Source organism: Coturnix japonica, chromosome 4 (assembly GCF_001577835.2).
Source record: "Coturnix japonica isolate 7356 chromosome 4, Coturnix japonica 2.1, whole genome shotgun sequence".
NCBI classification, from domain to species: Eukaryota; Metazoa; Chordata; class Aves; order Galliformes; family Phasianidae; genus Coturnix; species Coturnix japonica.
In genome coordinates, this window is record NC_029519.1 from 45,704,373 (window position 1) to 45,731,264 (window position 26,892).

The window sequence follows — 26,892 nt, forward strand, 5'->3', positions numbered from 1 at the left end:
GTTTCCCATCATGCATGGGAAAAATAACTGTTCTCTCTCCTAAGTTTTCACAATGCCTCATAGGACAACAAGGCCTCTTTTTTCTCCAAACCCTCTGTCAAGACAGGTGAAGCAGCACTGAAATGAACTCCAGAATCCGATCATGTTCTGCAATTCTTTTATACTCACTATTCAGTCTGTGGGATGCAAGCAATCGATCACATCAGTGAGGCAGTGCACAACATCACAGGGGTAGAACAGAGATGACTGATAGCTGGGTGTCACTCACATTCCCTTTAACAGCATTTCATCATTTGTGTTGAGAAGAGCCTAAAAGGCGGTTAGAAATCTACCACTTTTCTTTGGAAAAGAGCTAGGACACAATCCCTGGAAGTATGTACTTACATCCATGTGTACCCTGGTACTTAATCTCACATCTGTTTTGCCACAGTACTGTCAACATTAAAACTGACAGATCTCATGAATACTGACTGCTTTAGTGAAGCACACTAAATAATAGATTGTAGCATGCTTCTTCTCCCGCTATCAAAACATCTAAGATAAATCAGACTGTAGGAAACAAAAATATTTTGAGGTAAAAAGATTCTAACTAAAAGACCAGCATTTTATTTGTCTGCCTAAAGACCCAGTCCCAGCCCTCCTATTTTGTATGCGCGTGCATTTGCTTCAGTAACTGAAAAGACAGCCTGCTTCTGCCACACAGACCAACAAGCAGGGCTCAGGACAGCTGCCATTTTCTACCTCTGAGAATTCTGATCATTCCCATTAAAGAGCTTGAAAACAAATCGAGGTCTGCTTGCGCAGCCTGAGACATTTGGCTGCTAAACTATTTCTTGTATAGCCACATAACAGGAGTTTGCACTGATCAGAAGTCAGTCAAAAAGCTTTCCTTATTGGCTGTAAGGTAGCTAATAGGTCTTCAGAAGGACTTCCTAACTTTTACTCTCATTTTTTTTTTTCCCCTGTCCAATACACAAGGCAGCCACAAACAAAAGCAGCTTCTGTTTTTACATGCTATTTTCAGGCAACCTGCATTTTAAGATATTCACCTTCTAGACTAAAACTTACCATGTCTGTTTGTTTTCTCCCCTTCAAGTTAGCACTCATTTTCTTTCATGCTTTCTGATCTGGCTTTCCTGAATGAGTACCGTAAAAAGAAAAACAACTGTCCTCATTATAAAAAGAACACTAAATAAATCAAACACAAGACTGCAGCTTTGAATTTATTTACCCCAAAAAGCTATTAATCCGAATAAAAATATACGCCGTCAAAGGGGGCAAGACCAAGGCCAGTGCATTTTCAGTCATATAAACAGATTATGTGATTATACTGTAAGTACTCCAGTGATTTATATATATATATTAGGATATGAAGTAGTAAGTAGCATAAGTAACGTAGTACAAATCCATCAACATAAACTATAAAATCCTAATGCGTATTTTATAAACCCTGGGCTGTGGCACACATATACAATAACGATAACTTCTTATTCTGCAAAATTTCAGACTCTTCATGATAGCACTATGCTTATGCATTTTAATTGTACGGTTCCTAACTGTTGACACCAATATTTCTGGAGCTGGCACAAAAGTAACAGAGAAAACAATGGTTTTAGAAGATAAAGCTCTTCAAAGCCCTTTTATCCCCAAACGTAATTCTTAGACACTGGAGAAAAAAGACTTTTTAGCATGAAAGGAGATTATTGTTTGCCCAATGAGCCTGTGCAGAGGAACCTAATGCCGACAACTGTATTTACAAAAAGATATACTGAAGGATCAGCCTTCAATTCTTCTGTGGTGGATTTTCAAGACCAAGACTGTAGTGTATAATTCTACTAATGCAGCTCTAACAGAGATAAAGATTTGCTTTATTCTTAATCTCGCTAGTATTAATTTATCTTCACAGTATTTCAGAGTATTCCAGGCATTTTTGATCTCTTTTAATAAGACCTATGCCTTGCCAGATGCTGCTATCCAGTAAAGGCTTGATTCACACCAACAGCACAGAAACCAAACAGCAGGTAGATACGAGTCCAAAACAAAAAAAATTAAGAGTATGCACAAGTGGAGAAGATTTAACTTCAGATAGTAAAGAAGACATGGGAAAGGACATGCATAGAATAGCGAGGCAGTTCAATGAAAGCTGTTCTACAGCATGAGGTATTCTAATCTAAAAGAAGTTACATACCATTGGCAATATGTTCCAGACATTAAAAAAGCTGGTCTTAAATACAGGGTGTTGGATGAGTGAAGGTGCTTTATAAGCAGGGAAAGGAGAAAAACAACATTTGAAAGACAGAGATCTTGTTCTGGATGTGTGCTTTCAATCTATTGCCATTTGTATATAGAGCTGGAAGAGGTCAAAAAAGATCATCCATCTGTTCCTCCAGAAGGGATGAATACTGCTTGTCCAAAGTAACAGACAGCAGCCTGATCTGCTATCAGAGACCTCCTGGGAAGGAAATGCCTTATCTGCCTCAAAGCTGGAGCAGGACAAAGTACTTTCCATCAAATTTCACCTGAATCAGCTTAGCTGAAATAAATCCTGCTTTTCTTGTCCTACCCACTGCAAACCTGAGCAACAGCACATTCCCTTCCTCAAGACTGTTATGAGCCAGTCCAACACTCACTGCTGCACCCACCTCCGTCATCCTCACCACACAATAGGAACCTCTCATTTCTCCCACTAAACCTGAGCATCTTTTAGATTTTGATTGGTATATTCGAGCTCTGTGAAACAAAAGTAGCTGAAATAGCACTGCCAGTGCTTCTAACACAATAGGCAAACCTACAGATTCTACCAGCAGTCAGCTGGCTGAACTCAGCTCTCAGGGTCACCTTTCCCCTTTAACTCTAGCAACTTTGAGAGCTTTCAGTGTTTGAAACATGACCTCAAACGTAATTTAGTTCAATTATCACAAAGGTTCTACATTATTAACTTGCTGCCTTTTCTGACTCAAAGCTCAAGTTCTTTTGTTACAATTATGCTATACAATGCATCTATCACACTGATATACTAAAAGAGGAAGAAAACACCACTGCGGGATATGAGATGACTATATAGGAACAAAAGAAACAAGGGGAATGTTCAAAGAAGACAGAAGGTAAGATATATATAGATTTACATTTTACCATAAGGAAACTTAAGGGAAAACAATGCCCTCACGTGTATATTATCTCTCAATATCATCCCAGAAATTCCTTATGTAAAAATGATTTATCTTGTATATAATGAAAAACGCCCAGTACAGCTTTGGTTTGGATTACTTGAGCTTGCTTCAAATAATTTGCAGATGTGGACTATGCTTCTTTCTAATGTCTATGTGAGCAAACATATGTGCAAATAAACAGCCAAACACCAGGTTTTTCAGGAATCATTAAAATATTTTTTCACCTGCTTGAGTATTACTTTAATCTCCAGCACACTCCCTGCTGCAGCAAGAAATGTATTCTTGCCATAGTACGTATCCCTCTGCTTCCTCTGCTGCACTGGTCACAGCCGAGCAGCAGCATTTGCAAGAGAAAACATGAGCTGCCAAAAAGTACTGCCCTGAAAATGCCAGTTGTAATCATAGCTACATGACACAGCTCAATGGTGCCAAGAATTCTCCTCCTCCTCTCATTCCCCCTATTCCTCCCCTTTATTTTATTTCTAACCCCGAGGGCAAATGCTGCTTCCAATCCAGGATTTCTGTATAAAATCTCTATCTGAACCGAGATCGACAGAAAAAACATGAATGTATTCGCAAACCATGCTGAGTAATCTAAACTGCCATTATTTTTAACTTCAAAGAGGCACCCTAGGGTACCTGTCCTCAAAAGAATGAGCCAGAAATGCTGCTCACCACCCCCTCCAAAATAAAAGTAAAATAATAAAAGAAAGCTTACTGAAATCCTACACATAAATAACAAGCAACTCACACAATCTGTGGCTGAATTTACTCCCCCTGCTTTCATTATTTGGCCCTATTGACCACCAAAAGCAGGGCAACTGCTGTTCCTCTTGCAGTAAGTCAGCTATCGCTCTCATTTTCTGCAGTGAATAAAGAATTATGAGCGATCCCAGCATCCTTTAACATCTCCACAGGATAAGATTCCTTAGTGCATGTTTATTTTCCTGTCTGAGCCTAGAAAACCCCTGAACATGAGCTGTGCAATGAGCCGCAGCACATAGCCAATACTCCAAGGACCACAGAGCCTTCCTGTTCTGAGCTACAGGAAGTTCAAGGAAATCAATGGGAGGTGGAAGACGCATAAGTGAAGCAGGTGTGCTCCAATTTGGCAAGAAAAGAGTAAGGGAAAAAAAAAAAAAAAAAGAAAAAAAAAACTTTTAAAAATAAATCCTGAAGGGGGGGATGATCTGAAGCAAGTAAATCAGCACTGTCACAGCCACTGAAATAAATCAGGCATAACTGATGAATAAGTCAAGCCATCTAAAAAGCGCCAATTTGAATCAGTAACTTTTGCAATTGCGTGGTTACTGCTAAAGTGGTTGTTTTTACATGGTCAGACCAAGGCCAAACAGCAGAGATTTACCTGGAACTCTCTGTAACTTCCACCCAAGCATTGGCTTTGCGGGGAGCCAAAATGCATCCTGCAGAGCCTCCTGCTAAGTCAAAGGAGAAGAGGCAGCAATACAGCCTACAAACACTGTCCGATCTGACCCAGCTGTTTCTCACAGTACTTCCTGTTGTTCCTTCTACTGGGAGTCTCCATTTGATAAAAAACTATACTTAGCACAGGCAAGTACAGGCAGTTTCTGTAAGTCCGAGTAGGTCGGCATCACAGCCTCATATAATGCACACAAATTCCTGATATGCCCAGTTTTGGTAACTTTCCAATTTAGTTTGGAGGTAAAAGAGGTACTGGATGCTTGCTACAGAAGCATATATTTTAATAAAGAGGGAGCCAAACATTTGTGATATTTCTGATATCACCTCCAGTAATCCCAGCAACATTCTCCAGATTAAGGTAAACTTACACCGCAGAACAAAGTGGGAATTGACCCAATGGCATGTAGTAACATGATACATTCTCAACACACAAGCTACAAAAGGAACAGTATTTCCACAATGATTATGCACCACAGACAGAGAGAAGGTCCCCTTTCTGAGATCCATCACCATGCAGACCCCATGCGGGCCTTGCTCATGCTTCAACAAATAGAACAACAGGCTTAAGAGTCACATATGACTGCTGCAAGTTGCCAAACACTGCACTGCCAGGGAAGCCCTCCTGGGGTAGCAAGAAAGCCATGCTATCAGAATTCATTAATTTAGAGCAAAGCAGCAGAAAAAAAGCATCTCCTTCTGTACAACATCTGGTTCCTCACACCAAGTACATTTGGCCACATCACGTTGCATTTCTGCTGGTTTCTCAATGCTTCATATACATACAAATTGTAGCACAATAGAAGCACAGCAATGACAGCAGAGTAGCAAGGTCCTAGGCTGCAACAAGTGAGAGTTTGCTCAAATGCAACAGCCATGGGTGCAGAAATAAAGGAAAGAAGATGCTTACCTTCAGGAGGACTCAGATACGCAGGGATCTCTAACAAGATAGCCCTGCCTCCATTGCCAACACTTAAATGTTGTCTGGGAAGGGGTGGATTCTAGCACCACCCTTTCTGATCACTCAGGTACATTACACCTGCCAGAGCTCCTCTGGGTTGGCCCTGCCTTCCCACCAGCTGCTCAATCACTGTTTCAAACCGTGACCTCCCATTTCCACTACAGAAGGACACCTGTGTGTGTCTGTACATGGAGATTTTTCTTGCCTTCCACAACCAGAGGCAAAATGAAACCCAGCAAGCATTAAAAAAATACCAGACACTGCCAAAACCTGGACCAAACAAGCACCTCGCTAGGCAGAGTGCTGCTGAGGCAACCCTAAAGTGCTTCTCTTCTTTTCCCCAAAGCCTGTTATTCCAAAGGTTACCTGATGCATGCTATTTTGCAGCAAACCAAATTCTTCTGATCATACAGGGACTAAAGCAGAAAACGTGCTTTATTTGGAATTACAGCTATGAAACTGAAGTAGTTCTAAGCCTAATTTGTCTCCAGATGGGCCAGTCAGTCTCCTCCCCCCATGGCTACCTTCATTTCCCAGAGCAGAGTGCATTTTTTCCATTGTGTTCAGCAAACATGAGGTAAGTAGCAGGCTAAGTGAGTGTAGCTTGATCTCTATGGAGCATGGAAGGAAAGACGTACAGCTTCAATACACAAAGAACACCATGGTATAAATCTGAAACAAATCTAGAATATGACAGTTACCATAAAGGATCTGCCAGAAGCAAGTTCTTTTCATATGACTGAACCTCTTACCCCACTGCTTTCTTTTGTTGCCTCTTTTTTTCCCCAAGAATAAACACAGAAGTTCTCAAAACTTCTCCCCTTAAGCCCTTGTGATGCATTTATGACTTCTCCCAGGCAATCCTACAAAACTACAAAGTCTAAATTGCTTGCTTTCTTTGCATGAGGAACTCTGCTGCCAATATCCTCCTACTTCTAGTAGATGTGGTTCTAAGAAAAATACTGATTTCCTTAAGATTCACAATAAAAAACAATTGGAGAATTATCAAAACAGAGTTGAAGGTTGCTTCAAAAGGAGATATATCTGTAGCTGGAACTACATCACCACTGAAATTGTTACCGAACAGTTTAAGTTACTAAACTCACATACATACGACACTATCAGATTTCTGCTCCTTTCCTTGATTGGAAACTGTGCAGGTACTTCAAATATTTCTAGATGTCCTGAGAAAAATTAGGATGAGAATACCTCAAACAAACTTGCCTACATTATCTCTGTCATGGTTTAATAATTAATCTACCTCTATGTAAATTCAAATAGTGAAGTAAGACTTAAAATCTTTACACAAGGTAAACTTTAAATATATGTGTATATATGTGTGTGTGTGTGTGTATTTCTAAATCAAGCCAAGGAATATGACTGCAGAACAGCTGACTGAGAGCGGATAAAGGAGTTAAAGAATTAGGTCTGGAAAGATTTTTTTTTCCCAGTATTTATAAAACATTGCAAATATATTAGGCCAAAGGAAACAACTGGGCTAAGCTCATGGATTTTTATAGTCCCATGAAAACAAAGAAGATTAACAAGAGATTTCTGAAAATTCAAAAACCAACTGTCTGATTCATTTATTATTTGCATTAGTTAAATCAAGGAAAAAAAATCTCCCAATTGAGGCAGTAACCATTAACTTGGCATTCATAAGTGCACTTCCAGGTGCTGGTGGGAACCTCAGCTTGTAAGTATAAAAAAGTTTATTTAAATAATGAAAAAGTAACTGAGCCTTATACATAGAATATGTAGCTTTTCATTTACTCATCTACACACACAGATCTGGATACATTCTGAACACTTCGGGCCTAGTTATTTCTCTACTGACATTCCTACAAGGACACAAGATTATACAGCCACTGCTTTATAGTCTGGGGAGAATACTGACAAAGTGGACATTAAGATGTAGACATCAGAATCTTTGTAGTTTGACCAACATAATGACCTGCCTGCACATCTGGAACTAGTTATTCTGGTGCCCACATATGCAAGGGGAGCAAGTTCAGTTCTCATCTCTAAATCAAGAGAAAAAGTATATTGCTATCGACTTTGACAACAACAACGTGATGTAGCTCTGGAACTGGCTTTAGGACACACTAAGCTCCCTGTGTGTTTTTACATTTCTGCCATGACCAGGGCTTGCAAGCAGACAACTTGTCTTAGTGAGGCTGCCATTTCTACTGCCTTTTATCTGCACAAAATATGGAAAGCCAGACTGTAAATCAGTCTATAGAATATATGCACAGGGTTAGCTCACTGTATAAACATTACCACCCTGTTTTATGGCAGTCAAACTGGAGTGCAAGATAATTCTGCAGCCCATTACACCTGATATCTAAAACTCTAGAATACCACATTCCTGAAAGCTGCTTTATCAGGGAGCACAGCTATGCAGTATTTCTATCTCAGGATACATCAGATGTTGCTTTTGTACCCCAGGAACTGACAGGAATACTTAACAGTGTGCAAGGCTATCAAAGTTCTCTGTTACAGTACAGAATCAAGGGTGCTTCAGCCACACCAATTCTTGTGAATTTTGGTCATATGACTCAGTCAGGCCAAGTGGGCACACTGATGAGTATTAATGTACCTGGACTGGTTTTAAATTAGGAAGCCAGGTTCCTTCAGCCCTCAAAACTGTTAATGGAAGGAACACAGACTTTTCAACATGCTTAAAGCTCACCTCATGTTCCAGAGTTATCAGCTGCCAAAATTTTATCTGGACCCTGAACAGTCCTCTTCATTTAAAGTTAACAGTAATGTTCCAAACCCTGTGTTTCAAAAGAAAATTTGCAGAGAACTGTTGTACATTTACCCCTACATGCTCAAGTAAAGAACCAGAATTCATCACTTAAGTTTATATAATCTCATGGTTTTGTTGGTAAGGAGACAAGTGAGGGGATTAACTCAGTTTTTTCTATTATTAAGATATTTGTGGCTGGATCTACTGCATAAATAAATCAATCCCCCAGCTACACAGCTCCATTTTTCCAGTCCCAGCACGTTGTTTTATGTATTTTTCCTTCCATTGCAGACAAATCACTCCAGGGAGTTTTAAAACCCAGTAGTCTACTTTCCGAATGGAAACGATTAGTGTAATTTGAGAGTGAAAAAGCAAACAACAACAGAGACTTACCCCATTTTTTGGGTAGGCTATCCATCCTAGATCCCCCATTACTGTGCGTGAGTCCAGTAAATTCACTGAAAGTAAGAAAAAAAAAATAAAATAAAATTGGTAAGATATATGTATTATAAATTTCAGTAAATATGTCATGATTTGGGTGGCTATGGTAAATAGGCTGTTTATAATTAACCAAGGAAGCTGAGTTTCTGTAAGACAAAACAACAATGCAGTAATTCCTCTCACAATGAGGTCATACTCTATGGGATCTGCAACTGAAAGTTGCACATGCTCTAAATTTCTACAAGATCCAGACTCTTGCTTTAAGTTCTTTGGGTCTGCACTTTTTGGGAGTGAAGTAACTACATACACTCTCTATAAGACATACAGCAGATACCGGTGTTTCTTCTATATTGGTATGGTCTTTAGCATAATCAAGCCTTCAAGACAAACACAAAACAAGAAACAACATGGAGAGTTCTCTGGTTACTGTGGATTCAAGTTTTGAAGTACTCTACATAGAAGTATGACATTATTACAGTTATCGGGTATCTATTCTTTTCTCTCCCTTGCATGCTGTTCCAAGACTCAACAACTTCATTATAACACATCCAAGGGATTGACTTCTCCCCTCCCAAAGATACAAAGATACAGCGAGTCTGTTAAGTCAGAGCAATTAACAAACAATTTACATTAAAGAGCAATAAAAATTATCCTCAAGCTTACAATATTTCCCCTCATATTTCCTGAAATATTGAGTACAGAGCATGAAATAATTAAAAAAATATATCTACACTCGGTTAATTCAGCTGAGGAAAATTACAGTAGCTTTTGGTGCTGAGCTTTCCAGTGTCATCTCCTGTACTTGGGATTTTCAGTCTCCCAGACTAACAATTAGCCTCCAAATCAATAGCTGTTACACAGAAATTCAGTCTAAGAGGAATCTACTTTACAAAGCACAAAAATCCTTCAAACTATAATTCTTGCTTTCCACAGTACATTTATCTGCATAGCACAACCTCATTTTCACATCCATGTTCAGCCTGAAAAGGAACCAATCTCCCCAAGTCTTCAATTCATGGTCTCCAATGTCTGCATCATTTAGAAATCCCACAGGAAGTCAAACTTCAAGACTTTCAGGCTGAAGATGAGTTAACCCAAGAACAAGATGGAAATAAGAGGAGGATACATGCCCAGTCCTTTAGAAAGAAGCCCATTTAAGTACTTAAAAATCGGTAGAGAAAAGAAATAGCACGTACACAGAAGCAGAAAGAATGGGAATATCAATTCTCAGCCCTAGTACTTATCTGAGGTTCATTTTCCATCTCTGCACAAACACACCAGTGCAAACCCAATCAAAGCAGCAGGGTGACCTGTGCTGCACCATCAACAAAATTAAAACACTGCCAACTGATTACCCCAGACATCACAAATACAGTATTTAGAGAGCACAAGAAGACAAGAAAAAGACTCCCCAAGTTCCTGTATGTGGCATTCCATTTCAGAGTGTCTATTTTTCCCTAAAGAGTCAATGACCTAATTGTACAGAAGCTCAAGAACTTAACAGCAAGCTGTATTATGTACACAGAGACACAAATAATAAAATTGGACATACCTTACACTAAAATAGAAGTCAACTTCCTTTGAAATTTTAAGGAAGCCAGACGCCTAAAGGAGATTCATCTATGTGGATATCTGCAGTGTATGCAATCATTAGTCCAGCATGCTATCACAGAACTCAAGAGATTTTCTGCCTCGTCTAGGTGTTGTTTCTAAAACATAAACCATGCTTGGGTGCTCAGAATGCTACCAAATCAGAGGTCATTCATCAGAAACAAAATTGAGGGATTTTACTGAATGTTCATAAAAAAGAAGCAAAATGAGGTGGCTTTCCATGCCACAGCCTATGTAAAATAAACATATTGCTTTCATCCACCCTTACAGATGCCACCCAATAACAGCCAGCTTTTGCCCTCCTGATGTGTCTTCATGTTATCTTCTATTCCTAGTTCAGCTGAAGTCAAAGATCAGTACCCAAGCGCTCCTAATCCTATTGCATATTCTCATCGAGATCACAAAGGTGATCTTAAAATATTCTTCAAAACAGGACATGTAACAAACACGTTCTATATTACAGACGTAAATCATTTCAAAAAAGAGGAGAAACCTGCCAACAAAATGGCAGGTTATCCAAATTCCTCCTATTACAATCACTGTAATTAAACTGTGCAGAAGAGCATATTCCTGTCGTAAAATGCAATGGATGCAAAACAAGTATTGATCTACACTGTACAACTTAATTAAAACTTGTCCCAAAGATGCTACTAATGAATGTAATTAGATGGCATGTTTGATGCCACAAAGTTCTTCATGACGTGCTAATTAAGCAAAAAGCAGGAAAAGTGCTTTTATTCAAACATCAGATCATAAAAAGAACACGATAAAAATAAATATTATATTATCCAACAATGACAATTTTTAAATTGCTGTTATTAACTTCAATTTCAAAATAATTTTCTGCATATGAAAAGATAATACAATCCATTCCACTCTAACTCAAGTCAGTGGGAATTTTTCTATCGGTAAATCAGCCAGCAGAGATGAATACTAAATCTCCAGTTAGGAAAAAAAAAAAAACACAAAAAAAAAACCAAAAGACATTTCCTCTTTCTTCAATTGGATTCTAAACAGAGCAAAATAAATAGGAAGGGATGAGATGCACCTTTAGACAGGCACAGTGCAGTAACCTGAAATTCATGCCAAGAGAACAAAAGCCACCAGTGACGTGAAGCTCTAGGTTGCTCTGGATGGAGACTCGAAAAGCTCCCTGCATGATGGGGCCTTCGCGGTCACAGCGTGCCCCATGGGCTTCTGCACAGAACTGCCTTTGCAGTATATCTTCTAAAATACTGCACTGTATTGATTTGCTGAGGAATGTATTCAGCCAGTAGTTGCGCTAAATTGCCTGCTAAGACGGAAATGTTTTGCTTTCAGAATCCCAGAAATCCCTACATAAACAGAAATTACACCACTCCACCCAGACACAAGGCTTCTGCATTTTCCCCATCAGCACCCACCCAGCCATCTTCAGGAAATGCATTTATATAAACTGCCAGCACCCAAACGCACCCTGATCCTGCCCCAGAGCAGGCTGGAGCCCTGCGGCCACATCCCAGGGAGGATCCTGCAAGGTCTCAGCTGCAGGAGCGCCTGCACAGGGTGACAGCGTCACCTTCCCCTCCTTCCCAACCCCAGCAGCAATGTTATTTTTGTTGAAATGGCTTTTGTTAAGAAACTGCAGATTGCTGAAACAGCTTTTAAGCAGATTGGCCAGGCTGGGAGAAAAACAGTGGGCAAATGGCAGGTAAAGTACATAGCTACAGTGTGTAAATTCTCTGCTAAAACAGTTTGGCTTTTTTTTTTGGTTTTTTTTTTTGTTTTTTTTTTCCCCAAAGAGCTGGTGCCATCCTAATGAGATGCTTTCACCACTCATCATGTGAAGCTATTCTGCACCTGAACAAAAATAACTGAAAGTCCCTCTGGTTTGACCCACAACAGGATTAAAAAAAAAGACTACAGATCTTCTCAGGAGCAGCGGAAACAGTTGAAGCAGTTCCTCCCCATCAAACCTGTGCCAATCAGCAGCAGGCATTTCAGCCACTGCTGTCTAATTACCAAATGCTCTGTTGATAGGGAGATGGTAATTCAGGAAAATCTCTCATCCTTCAGGAGGGTCAATGTCAGCTCCTGTACAGTTTGGGAGCCCTGGGCATAGCCCAGCCCCGCACTCAGCAGCCCTTGGGATGCAGGGGACCTCATCCCACTGAAAAAAGACTCTCCAGAAATTGCTAGCAACTCTGCTTAACCCACCACCTCAAAAACTTCCAAAGGAACAGAACTCATTTATTCCCACTTCCTTTCTCTTCAGCATCAGCCTGATGTGTCTCAACAAGCAAGAAACCTCAGAGCCAATAAGTACACACTTAGCACCTGTATCTTTGCCAGAGAACTTGGAAGAGCCACATACATTGATTCAAAAGTGTGTTTTGCTCATCTCCACCAGCAGTGCATCCATCCCACAAGCCCTAATTATTTCTAATGCTCAGTCAAGGGGAACACAAAACCACACAGATCTATATCATCATTAACTTCCATGCCTTCAGGGTAGGATAAATGATGATTAAGTCTAAAGTCATACCACAGCCTTTTTTCCTTTTTTTTTTTTTTTTTTTTTAATACAGAATAATAGCCGAGGGAATTTGCATACATTCTTGTTCTCAGATAGACTGCTTACTACGGGTGAGCAATCAAGTTGGAACAAAACCAGAAGTGAACTAAACCTCTGCCCTGAACTCTAGCTGGTGAATTACTGCTGTCCTTTCACTCATGAATCTCTAATGGGAGACTGGGTCTCACTTTTCATTCAGATGTCCTCATCATGTTCATCCAATAGGCATTTAGCAGCTTCACCATGACTACGCTGGAATTGTAGCTAGAAGGAAGCACAGAAATGCTGAGAGCATTCAACGCTGACCTAAGCCAACGCACCTGCCCACACAGCAGAGCATCCCATCTGATGCAGCCACCTAGTACACAGTGCTGTGCGGCAGCATCAGATGGCACAACTGAAAGCAGGGCAGTGCTATCACAATAGCACAAGGTCTGAGGTTGAAGCCAGCAACTCACGACTTTAGTCACTCCACCCAAGTGAGATGGTTTCTCTAGCTCTAGTCTGCAGCAGAATCAGCTGAAGCAATTTCAATTGCTCTGATCCAGTTTCAGAAGGGGAAAGAAAGCTACCTGAAAAACAGAAATCCCCCACGAGCAGGATAAAACACTGAGTGCTTCTCAACTTGCCAGCCACATGTCCTCCTGCCATTTTAACATCCAAGGATCTACCAGAAGAACGTTCATGGCTCCCGTAGAAATATGAAAGACTTGACTATTCTGGGCTGCAATTGTCTTTGAGCCCATTACTCCTTAGATACCACAGACTCTCACCACTTGAAGGCAAAGGATTTACCGCATGGCGCAGCCTAATGATCTTATTAATGAGAAATCACTCTGGAACAGGCAAAACAGTCAGGATATCACGAACTGACAGTTTATACCACAAAGCTGTAAAGTCATATCAATCTGCTTTTATTATTTCGCTGAAATACAACTAAAGCAGGAAAGAAAAATATCCTCTTTGACCAAATCAATATCCCATCACAACATGAGCAAGAGTAAAGAAACCTCCACTTAAAGCCCACATGAATATTTCAAAACATCACGATTTCCTAAGTAGGACATTTTTAAAGAAAAGCATTTGAAAGAAAGTGGTTTAAAAAAAAAAAAAAAAAAAAAAAAAAAAAAAAAAAAACTGAAACAGAACAACGCTTTAATACATTTCTTATGAATTCCACAGGAATCTGAGCACTGTTTTCAGTAACCCAAGTCTGAACTCCCATATGAAAAAAGGTGCAAATCCAGTAAGTGCTCCTACATCCTCAAGGCTCCTCCCGCAGCTCCTGGCCTCCTCTGCACTGTACTCCACGGGATGTAACCATCCACAGAAAGGTCAGAGCTAAATCAAGGTAGCCCCAGCTCTGACCCAACATTCGGAGCTTGTGGGAGCAACTCCATTTAAAACAGTCGTGAGAAAATTCCCATGAGAATATTCACACACTATAAATTAAACATGAGGTGAAATGCTCTGCTGGATGGGGGTCGAGGTGCATGACAAGACCTCATCAGGAGGTCTCCTGAATAGCATCTCAAGCTCTCCACCAAACCTTGCACCTCCACACTCCACCCCTTTCCCCCAGCCCAAGGCAGGGGGTAGAGCTGCCAAACTCATCACCATTAGCAGAGCTGGTTTCTCCTTACACTGCAAACCTCCCCATCCTTCCTCCTGCACACCTGGAGTTCACAGCACCACTAGGATGCACTGACTGCAGAGGACTCTTCATCATCGTGAGTGGAAGTTTTTCTGCTTCATAAATCTTTGCTTGTTTTATTGCAGTATCGTTACCATTTGTTTTCCAACTGTTTTCCCAGTTCTGCCAAATATTTCCTCAAAAAGTATAAATCCAAGGCGCTCCAATGACTGACAGTCAAAAATAATCCAAGATAGCAAAAACAAATGAAAAAAAATAAACTCCTGAAAGAAATCAAAGTCACCAGGGAGCAGATGTTTTGTATTAATTAGCTACACTGAATTTGGACAAAAACAAGCAGGAAAAAACCTCAGAGATATTTCCAGCAGTGAAAACCAGCTACAGCAGAGTGCAAGCTGTAGCAGTACCTATTATTTATAGCCCACTGGAGGAAGAAAAAAATACACTACTTAATGAACTTGCAAACTAATATTAACTGCAGATTTATATTTTATTACATTGGCTTTGTTCTGCTCTTAGCTTTCTAATGATTCCATTTTATAGCAAGTGCCAAAATGCTAGAATCTACATCACGGATTCATAGGTTTGGAAGGCAGGTGGACAACAGCGATCATAACAATGGCCAGAAAGTGTTACAGACATAATGCAAAAAACACCAGATAATTGCTGTTTGAACACACTGTTTAAAGGAGTGTGATCCTGCCCTTTGTCCAAGTTATTTGGGTTAGCCATGTTTTTTCCACAGGCACAGCACTGGCCATAGCACTTGGGACTGGGACAATGAGCTCACTTCAGCTTTACTGAACAAGCAGGAAAAAAAACAAATAGGAAACCACAGGTTTTTCCTCCTTCCAAGGATTTGCACTCAAGGCAAGAGGCAGCCATTTGCACACTTATTAACTTGACATCAAAGAACCTGGAAACTTAATTTTCAGTATGGTTTCCTTTTTTTTTTTTAATGGCAAACTTTTACTCCCACCAAAACCGCTATTTAATTTAAATATACATATATATTAAGGGTGAGGGAAGAGAGAAAGTTGGTAAAATGTTCCCTAGCCCCACTTGTAAGACTGACTGGAAACAATACCATGCCAACACAACAGCATCTCTCCAGACTGAGACTGGTTGTGGCAAACAGTACTGGAGGAAATTACTAACACCCTGCTATTGGCAACCAGAAAGAAGCTTCCACTGAGAAGGCACAACAGCCAGTAAGAACCACAGAAGTCTAAGCAGAACAAGAAAACACCAGCACGGCCTGCAGACCCAGTGTCTCCAACCACTACCAAGGTCTCTGCAAGTGGCTGAAGGACAGAGGCAATTTCTTTGAGACGCTACTTAAATCAAGCACCTCATTAAGCACACACACAAGTGAAGCCCTAAAATCCCAGCAGATTCCCAATGCAATCAAACCACCTGCTGGCAGTGTTGAAATGAAATCTCACATTTTGCCCTCATTCAGAACATTGCCAACTACAAGCAACTCGATCCCTGTTCTGAAAACAGGTCTTCAAAGACATTGGCATCAAATTCTGTTGTGCACATAACTAGATGCAACAGGAAGAAAGAAACTCACCAGACACATCCAGAACTGTCAAGGCTGTCAGCTTTCACTACCAGTGGACTTGCAAGACCTCACTGTCCAGCACCAATAAAGCCTTCCTGTTGACAATAATGACTACTCTGCTGCCACTGAGTTCACTCGAGTAGAAAAAAAAGAACTGACATAATGCTTAGATAGCATTTGGGAGCAAAAAATTGTTTAAGATGATCTACTGGCTTTTCAGGGGGTTGACAGCTTATCCCTTCTATTTCAGAAGGAAGAAAGTGGAAGTTGCTAGTGGAAAGAGCAGACTGCCAACACGTTTTAGGAAGACACTATGTATGAACATGAGACGGATAATAGAATGACCGGATTTTGGAGATACTAACAGAAGGCCCATATGAAGCTAATTTCAACTAATTTCGCTGTTTTGACAGTGAAACAGAAATTGATACAAATCCACTCAGAAACATCATGGAATGCACATTATCAATTCTGAATAATTAAGAAGTTTCTCTGTCCCTTCAGACAATCACAAAGTCCAAACCAGTTGCTCCAAATCCTTCCTTACAGTAAATGATTCAAATTAGAGAACCAAGGAGCAGATACCTTTGCAAAACAGTTTAAGTACTGCCCGCTATGCTGCAATGAAGCAGTTGGCACAGAAGCATGCAATTCCAGTGTCCTACTCTCTCTTCTAAATGCTCTCTGGGTGACTTGGAGTAAATCACAAGGGATTGACATGCCTGAATTCCAAATAGCACATCTGAAAATACCTGCTTGGGTAGCTTTGATGTCCAGAAAGAAAACCATTTCCTCTCCACATGCACCCTACTTGGGAGCTTGCCAGGAGAAAGAAAAGGGACAATAACTGCCCTGTCCTTCAGGCTGGCAGATGTTCTCACAGATGTATTCCCCAACCTGCCATGACAGCAAATGCTACATCACCTTCTTCAAGAGATCTCTCTCATCCAGCCAACTAACGGTCACCAGAGAAGCTCAAACTGGCCAAAGACTCCTTAAATATCTCCTGCACATCTCAAATACCAAGGAGGGGGAAAAAAGGTAGTGTTTCCCACCAGTGTCTCAACCCAAGCAAGCCTGTTACAGTACGTGCTGAAAACTTCAATACTTCTGGCCAAAAGCATCTTACTGTTATTTGTAAGGAGAGGAAGGCTGTACCCATATGCATAGCGCAGGGCAGCCTGCCCACACCTCCTGAACCCAGAAGCCACACACTGCAAGGCTGCATTTGGCAGTGCTCCTCTCCCTTCCCCATCAGCCTCCCCACAGAAGATAGGGATAATTGCTTTCTACCTCCAGGAGGATAAGTGCCTTAAACCTTTGGAGAGACTCAGATACTGCACTGACCAAAGCCAGTGCAAATACCAGAACTGAGACTGAAAGTGATAATAACAGGTCAGAAAGATGACTAAAAGGGTAATAAATCCCTACAGAGACCTAAGCTACTGAGACTCAGTGCTCAAGTCTGTCAATATAGTCAGCCACGAGAGCTGTTGGGGCATCAAACACTCAAAATCTGTCACCTCCACATCCAGCCAGAGAGCAAGGTGAGGGAACAAGCACCATATGAGCAGAGGACTTTTCATCTCTCCATTCCATTTGTCCCATAAAATACACAGACATGTCAAATACAAAATGTATTTTCAAAGAAAAAGCACTTCTGGTTTAAAATACGTAGCAACTTTACAGAACAGATCAAAGAAAATGACTTTAGTAAGGACTAAGCTACTTTAAAAATGGTTCATTCTGATACAATCATTAAAGTAGTATTTCTATGTATTTTTCTAACATTGTCTGGGTAAGGAAAAATACTTAGTGTAAGACCACAGTGGTTGAAATCAGGCCCCATAGCTCACTAACCTTTATGGCAGTGAGAATGATACACTTGTGGCAGGATTTACTGGACTGCTAAAAACTTACTTGCAACCCCAGGTCAGAAATACTTGGGGCCTGCCAGCCCACTTCTAAGTGAGACCTGAAACACAGCAGGACCCAACACCATGGCTCAACTACTCTCCCTCAGGTTGAGAAAGCTGCATGTTGGGAACAAGGGACAGAAATCCTCAGAACAATAAAGCTTAAACCCAGTGAGACTGGAGAACAAGGCATCATGTAGTAAACTGTCCTGGCCTTCCAATTTCTGAAGCAACTCATGAAATCCTGCTCCCACCTTCCCTCCCATTGTTTGCTACAAAATGTTTATTTCTATATTTACTAGAAAGAATAAACACACATTTATTGGTGAGATTCAGTTTCCTTATTTCACAGCAACAGCAGAGCAGATAAGGAGGTGGATGAGGAGGTGGTGGGGCCAAAACATGAGGTAACTGTGGGAGTGGGAAGGGAGGAGGAAGAAACTGCCAGATGAGCCCACTGACTATTCCTGCTCCCCCATAGTACCTGTCAGTTTATCCACCTGTAAATTGATCTGCAAATAGCTGCTTTATGTTTCAAATTATGGTGTCAACATTTATGATGTGGTAAGCTGACGGCCTGTCAGCGGTTCTGTTTAAGATAGTTTGCCAGTTTTCCACTATTTATTCCAATTTTTAAAATATACCTCAAAAGCAAACAGGTATTGTACTGCAGTCAATTTTACTTATTGCTGATTTCCTTTTATTATTATTATTATTAAATAAAACATGTGTCATTAGGCAGTAATGCTTTTAGTCATATACTTGAAAGTGCTGCGTTTCAAATGCCGTTTTACTGTCAAAAGGATAGCAGTTTCCATTATAAAATCATGACTGAGTCATTCTAAACCTCTTGAAAAGCCATACATCACATCAGGCTGATCCCAAAAAGACCATTAGACATGAGTTGTCCCTCCTCATTCCAGTAATTCCACCGCAGTAAATTTTCAAGTTAATGGGATCGTTCCTATAACTAAAATAAATGTACAGCGCCGAGGCTACGTGGTGCTGTTACAGAAAGCACATAAGGAGCTGTTCCAGTACACAAAAAGAATAAATTCCTCTCAGAACTCTGCTGAGCAGTGCCATGTGCCCAGGATTGCCCATCCTGCACACACAAAGCACGCACACGCTACCTGCACCTACAACACTGCAAAAAAAATGCAATAGCCATGTGAACGTGCAACAGATGAAGCTAAGTTATACAGAGCAATATATGCAAAACAAAAAGTTCACGTGTCTATTTTTACCCAAAGCATTTGACTAATAGAAATGGGTGGATGAGAAATAAGAGGATTTTCACACTTGCTTCTACAAAACACGTTGAAAAAGAACTGCATTCAATGGTTAATGATAAACACTGTGATGTTACACCTAAATATTCATTTAGCCAGTGCTCCACGACAGAAATTATACGTCAGTATGGAGCAAAACACACTCAAGTCAAGTCATTTAGAACAGGTAGGCTCATTCCGGGCTCTGTCATGAATAATCTGCAAATTACCACCTTCCGCTATTTTTGCCTCTACCAGACCCGCCCCTTTAATTGCACTCACATTCATTTATTCAAATCAAAAAACGATACATCAAGAGAAACTGTGCTTCAAAAATCCCCACTAGATTTCAGAGGGGGAGGATCAAACTCAGGACTTTAGGACTAGAAGGTGGTTCTTCAGCTTAAATCCCTAAAACCAGTGCAACACATACCACACGTCATAGACACTTTGCCTTCTTCACCTTCCCTCTAAGTCAGTATCCGTTATTGAAACTGCATTTCTTCTCATCTGCTTTAAAGTAACCCACTGTGATAGCACCTCCTTCTCAGCGCTGGCTTATGCTGAAAAGCCCTTGAAGTGAAATACACCTTCTATTTAAGGACAATTATGCTTGCAAGTTGTTGAGTTACTTTGTTCCAAGCATGCAGAAGATCCCAGGTACTCCATTCTTTTGGGACTTGGCGTACGTGGTACTTTTTGAGATCATCTGGGTGAAGACCTGCAAACCAACTCCAACCCGCAGGCTATGTGTAACAAACCATGAAATTTGGGGTGACGGGAGGCATGGGGTGCATGTCTCCAAGTATTTCCTTTGTTTGTTCTATCTTTTCCATAAATAATTTATAAAAGCCACTTCCCAAGCACCAGAATGATTTAAAACATGCATTTCTAAACCAAAGGAGGTACAGGGAACCCATCTGTCCATTGCAGGGCTGCCTCTGGTGCCTGGGACAGGTCACAAGGTGCTGCCAGTGGGGGAAAAAAAATAAGAAAGAAAGAAAGAAAAAAGACTCAATCCACACAGCAAATCTATTCAGGTTCACACAGACCACTGCTTCAAAAGTGCAAGGCTACCGTAAATATATAATCCAAGTAATTACAGTATCAACACCTTTTCACCCCCTCCCAGGCTGAAGCAATGTGTTTCTGATTGCTATCACAATAGCAAACGTATTTTATTTCTGTGGAAAGCCCTAAGTTCATTCAAGCACAATGGTAACTTGAGGGCAGCAGCTCCCTGCACATTTTCATAGGCAATGCATCTGAAAGCAGTCAGCTACTTGTGAAATACCCACGTTTCCAAATTATATGTAATATTGTCACAGCGCTCTTTGGAATATTTGCATTGTAACAGGTTTCTGAATTTGTAAAAGCAGTCAAAGGGAGGAGGGAAACCTCTAATTGTAACGAATGAACTCTGTTAACAGCTAGACAATACCCGGGATGTGAAATAGCATTGAGCCCTCATCCTTCACAGCACGTCTGGCTTTTAATACACAGCTTGAGAAAAGAGCAGCCGAAATACAAATTGCTTTTATTTCTTCTTCAGAAGAAAACAGGGCAGAAATTTAATTCAGTTTCCCCAATATTCACTCTGCAACCTGTAACTGAAGATACCTAATGGGCATTAACAATACTTCCACACACAAAAAAACATATGTCGGGAGCTGCTGAAACTCAGCTGCACTTTCCAAAAGCTATTTTCAGCCTATGGATCCCAAACAACTCATTCTTTTCTCCCTCCAAATCTTAGCATAGATTACTAAAGAGCTTTCCCCATAGTCTCTGTGTGCTAGAGGGTAAGACAGGAACAAGGAGTTGCCAACTGTACGTATCTTGTCCTGCAACGCCACTGTGTATCACAGTAAGCTTTAGTAAAACAGAAAACGTGGAGTTTGCGAACACAGCAATTACATAGTTGCACAGAGGATGGGAAATGTTCATACATGTTATATACAAAGACTGCTAGTTGTTTTTTAACCACGCTGAGCAGAACGATGGATAACAGCAAGACCCACGACGACCAATGCAAACAACTTCCTAAAACGTTCTCAGCTCTGAGACAGCCACCTCCACCCCAGCAAAGGCAAAACCTCCCACCAGCTGGGCAGGACAGCCAGTCCCAGGGGAGGGGCTCTCTGCAGAACCCGTAAGCAGCCAAAGCCAACTTTTCAAACCCAAATCGACGTCAAGTGTGAGCACACCCGGACAGGCAGGTGAACCCATCCCAGGAGAGGGGTTGTTCGGCAGCAGTCGGCTGACAGCAGCCAGAGCAGCGCGGGGCTGCAGGATGGGGCCCATTGCTGTCCCACTCGGGGAGAGACAAAGCCGTTTCAAGAATGCCCGAAGCAACGCATATCCTGGACGCTAAACACACGACCACTAAGGCTGGGGAAAAAAGCCTCTAAGATCATCCAGCCCAACCAGCGACCCATCCCACCGTGCCCACCGACCGCGTCCGTCAGCGCCACATCGCTACAGCTCTTGAACACCTCTGGGGACAGTGACGTCCCTGGGCAGCCTGTGCCCACACCTCACTCCTCTGAGATTTGCCCTAATATTGAACATGAAACATCCATGCACTTAAAAGAGCAGCGTTTTCCCCTCCCTCTGTACTTCTCGTTCGAGTCGCGATTGGCATTATTTGCACCCTGCCACAACAAATTACAGCTCGCCGGCCACCTCGGGCCGCGTCTTTGACATGCTGCCGATTGCTCTCCTCGCCGCCCCCCGCATCCCTCCTCCCACCAAAGGACTTTCGCAAATGACTGCGAATTGCAGTTACTGCGCATCACAAAAGCAGCCTGCATCCCCCTCCGGGATGCTCAAGTTCCCCATCCCCTGCTTTACCACCTCAGCCTGCATAAGGATGCCAAAAAATAATGAAAAAGGGGGGGAAGGAGGGAAGGGGAAAAAAAACTAAGGAATAAAAAAGAAAAGCATGGAAGCGCCCCGCTGGACAGGAGAGCTCAACGTGTATTTAAGGCTGCCGGCTTCCCGGGGATTTCAGACGCCCCAAAGCAGCGCAGCTCGGCGATGCGGCGCTGCGGGCTGAGCGTGGCTGCGTTCCGAGGCACGAAGTCAGCGCGCTGCGGGGAGCGGGAGCCCCGCGGACACCCCGAGCTGCGTGAGCTCCTCGCCCGTTCACCTGTGCAACTCCCCGGCTGCACGCTCACCTGTGCAAGCCGCCCGCACCCGGCAGAACGCGTTCGCTCGCTTTCCCCGCTCGCCCCCGTAAAATGCTACGACATCGAATAAAAGCAACCCGACGCGGGGCTCTGCCCCGACCACCCCGTCCCCGCTCACCCTCGCTGCCCGGGCTGGCCAGCAGGCTCCGGAGCGCGGCGCACAGCAGCAGGCACGTCCAGCCGGGAGCCGGCCCCCCGGCACGGCCGCCACCGCCCCGCAGCCCCATCCCGCCGCCCCTCAGCGCATGGGTCGGGGTCGGGACGGGGCGGGCAGGCAGCGCGCCGCGGCTCCGCTCCGCTCCCGTCCAGCCGCCGGCGCGACTGGGGAGCCGGGAGGCGGGGACGAGGGAGGCGGCCCCGTGCCACAGCCGAGGAGACGCCCCTGACGGGGCGGACCCGGCGTTGCCGCCCCGTGCGGGAACGGAGCTCCCCGCGGCGGGGGGCGCCCCGGCGGCCGGCCCGAAAATAGCGGTCCCGGGGTCGGCTGTGGGTGCCTGCGGGGTGGCCCCGTGTTGTGCGCGCGCCCCCAGCCACGGCTTCACTCTCAGCTCATCCCACCCACATCTCTGAGCAAACCTCAGAGAAAGGGTGGTCGCCATCCATTAAAACAAAAATACCGCAAGAACAGCACAAGCCGGCGTACAGCTAGGTGCGCTTCTGGCAGGTGGGATGCTGTTTCTCAGCTATGTTCCACCTTTCTGCCGGCAGGGCACAGTTTTGTTTCCTCTGGTGAAAGTTCTGACTTTTGGTCAAGACAAGGCCCTAATTGCCACTGCTTGCTGAAAATCAAACGAACAACGGCAACAAAACCACCAACAACTCCCATATACACCAAAACTTACTCGTTGGAGGTTTCCTCACCTGCAGCCTGTAGCCCTGCCTCGGGACAACTAAATAACAAAACTGAGCCTGGTAGGTGCACCCGCAGCAGAGGTGATGGGTGACCTTGCGGTGCCTCCTTTGTGCCACTGCTCTGTGGGGAGACCCTTCAGCCTCCTCAGCTCCAGATGAGGCTGACAGCCACGTTGCAGGATTAGCTAAATCATAACGCTGTAAGGCCCTATAAACTATACTTTGCGTTTCCCCATTGCCAAGATTCTGGCCTGTTCATGTTAGAAAAAGTACTGAAGACTGAGTACTTGCAAATGCAAGGCTGTCTCTCCAAAGGGCACGTTTCAGGTTCAGAGCTTCAAGCAAATTGCAAGTTACATCACAAAGTCCCAGCATTAAGAGGAGATCCAGATGGCCAGTTTTCTATGCATTCAGTCTTTAACCAGGAATTTCTGATTATGCAGGCTCTCTACAGTGGCATCACTCATTCTTTACTCAAACAGAAGCTAGACAGTGTGTTTCTTTGCACCCTCGTACCACATGTGAACCATCTGGGCTATCACCAAAACATATACGTAATCCTGAACTGTATTGTTTTCAGAAGCATTTGCTCGTGATGCAAGAGGATGCTGTACCTCACGAGCAATCCAACATTTTTACTGCCACCAGGAGGACAAGGAAGGGGCTTTGCTTTACAGCACGAAGTACATAACTTAAGTAACGAGTAAATGAAAGGCATGACACGCATCTGTTTATGGCAGTGGGTCAGATCTTCACTACTCAAATCACCTCCTCATCTGTAGCTCAGAAGGAGCTAAGGTTTGCCATCAGAACCATCCCCATTGTGTAGCTGCTTGAACAGATAAATTGTCGTGTCTGAGCATATCGATCACGATGCAGCCCTGCATGAGATTTATAGTGGTAATAGCCCCATGTGGTATACTTATGCCAACGCTTTTCCACTAAGCACCATAGGTTTTGCCCCCAGAAATCAAGGCAAAGCACAAAAATGATCTCAGAAACAGCACCTTGCTGGTATATTGAAAGGGGTAGCATGACAAAGAACAAGTAAAATGCCAAGCTCCATGGGAGCTTCTGCCAGCTGAGGGGCAAGACAGGTCTCTTATCACAATCTCATGTCACAAACTTGTTTGCTCCCCTTTTTCAGCTGCTATTTGACAGTCACTAGCTATTGTTTGGACTGGCAGGCTTGTAATTTAGGGGCATTTCAAATGATACATTAGCGACATCTTAATTTTCTGGGAAACACTGAGATGAGCTTCACGTGACTCATAACCTATTTAAGAGCAGCCGCCATGCTCTAGGTTGCATTACAGCATCCCAAACTGATTTCCCAAGTTGTCATTGAGTACCATTAAAAATAGTAATAAATTCAGCATTATAAAATGCTTCTGCAACTTCATGTACTTATGGGTTCTGTTGGCTCAGTCTTCTACAGCTCCTGGTTTTGCCTTTTTTGGTGCCTGCAGCAGACAACCCCTCCTGCCTTTTGCTTCTTCAGTGCATGCAGTTGGCCCCTCAGGAGAAGACAGAAAGATTAGCACGGTGCTGCAACATTCCTGGTAGCCTTCTCTCAACAGCAAAGGCATCCTACACTGAGCACATGCCCCATCTGCCTAGCTCAGCAACAGCAGCCAAGAAGAGAGACGCTGAAATGCTGCTGTTCAGAAGCATCTCCCTCCGCAGCACCTGAGCGGTAGGAAGTTGTCCAGCATTCACCAGCACTCATGCATCAGAAAAGGTGAGTAATCGAAAAGAAGCTGGATACTCTTCTGGGATCCCTTCCCATCTCCCACCAAAGAGTATGCCATGGATTTGAATAGAATTATCATTTTAAAAAGTCACAATCTAGGGGGTCTCAAACTATTCAGCCATCTCAGGCTCATGCCGCTTGTCCCCAGATGACTGTATTCTATAATCTGTCCAAGTTATTCTTTTTGCATCTTGTTAATTCCTTTCTGCCCCTGACATTTAAGCCTTTTCACTTCTGCAAACGGTGTAGCCTCTTAATCACTGCTTAGCTAAGGTCTTGTATTTCATCCTTTAAATTTTTCTCATGAGTCATTTCTAGGGTTATACTGTACTGTTATACTCCAAACCCCCTCCAGTTTTCCCAACATCTCATAATAGTTTGCCCAGAAGTGTAATCATACTAAAGCCATAATAAGCAACTAGCTCTAAAATGCTTTTGCTTATGGTATCAGAAAATGACAGCTTTGCCCAACATACCTTGCCACTTCATATCTAATTTGCTGTTCAATATTAGACAACACAAACTATTTTTTAAACCAGAGTTAGTGCATTTCTGATTATTTCCCACAGATACACAAAAGCTCAGTTTTACAAGTTCAGTTTCATTTCTCTCCCACATACTGTGCATCATTTCTGTGTCCTGACCATCTTCTGATTCTGCATTGCCATTTCATTGGTGTACTGCTTATCCTATCATCAGCGGAACACACTGAAACAATAGAAGAGGTTATCCTTCAGATTATTTCAGGAACCCCAAACTGCCAACTAATACATGCCCTATATCCTTATCTTTGCTAAAGCATAGGGGGATCATATTTAGTGCATCCCCATATTCAATAGGACCACTGTCTGAGAAAAGGTTCAGTTTCATACTATAAATGTAAACAGTCCCACTGAAACCACGTCTTCATTACATTAATGGAATAGAAGCCCCACTGTAATACAACCAATTGTTTAATTAGGCATATAAGCCTTTCCATTTTACTTTGAAAGGTCTTCCCCCAACCCCCCCTCCTCAAAGAGCCAGAGAAAATTACACCTTTAAGGAATACCCTCACAAAACTTAGTAATTACTGTTCAGCCCCCACCCCCCCCCAGTCCCCTTGAAATAGGAGGACTGCCTTTTATTAAGAAAAAAAAACAACAACAACAAATCCACAGCAAACAAATGCATATTAAAAGCAAAAGGAGTCTGGGAGCAGTAAGCAGCTTTGCGTAGCAGATAGATGCATTCTGATCTGTAACACGACTGCAAGTACAGTTTAACACAAAATGGCTGTGTTCAAGCAACTCCACAGCAGCCTGTGTAGGAATGCAGAAAGCAGCAGCAAGCCACAGCAGACAATAGAAAGCTCAGTACCGGGGATCAGCACGGACAGGAATGTTGGACAAGTGCAGGTGGGCCACCCCTTGGCCAAATGAGGTATGTCAGTGATTGTGCCCCTCAGGCACTACTGAAATCTTCGTATTCCAGCAAGAGAAAGGTGTTAACCAACAAACCAGTATTTGCATGAAGAAAAATGAGCAAGTGGTAAATAAAGCACTGCCCATGCAAGTTCAAAATCGCAACATTTGTATGGCCCCAAAACCACATTTCTTCCCCCACCCCCACAAAAAAAAAGCAACAAAGAACCACAGCAGCTTCTGGAAACTGAGTGCCTTAAATCTGTTCATTTCATTTACAGCCTGAAATTAGATCCAAAGCTGTGAAAATCCATGGGAAAAGTATGTGAATATTGGTTTCAGACAGAAAAGGCTTA

General features: G+C 42.6%; 1 protein-coding gene across 16 annotated transcripts in view; it reads right to left on the reverse strand.

The window, feature by feature from the left end:
• EPHA5 (EPH receptor A5) overlaps window positions 1-22,856 on the reverse strand; it is a 197,566-nt gene extending 174,710 nt beyond the window's left edge. For 8 of the 16 annotated variants that reach the window (XM_015861733.2, XM_015861738.2, XM_015861732.2 and 5 more), the window contains exons 1-2: window positions 22,647-22,855; window positions 8,717-8,781 (exon numbers count right to left, since the gene is read on the reverse strand). In XM_015861733.2, coding sequence (XP_015717219.1) covers window positions 8,717-8,781; window positions 22,647-22,755 — 174 coding nt within the window. In that variant the 5' untranslated portion in view covers window positions 22,756-22,855. Of the gene's footprint in view, window positions 1-8,263; window positions 8,350-8,716; window positions 8,782-22,646 lie in introns of those variants that run through there. The other 8 variants (XM_015861737.2, XM_015861729.2, XM_015861730.2 and 5 more) reach the window with 3 other exon arrangements.
• Between the last annotated feature and the right edge of the window lie 4,036 nt (window positions 22,857-26,892).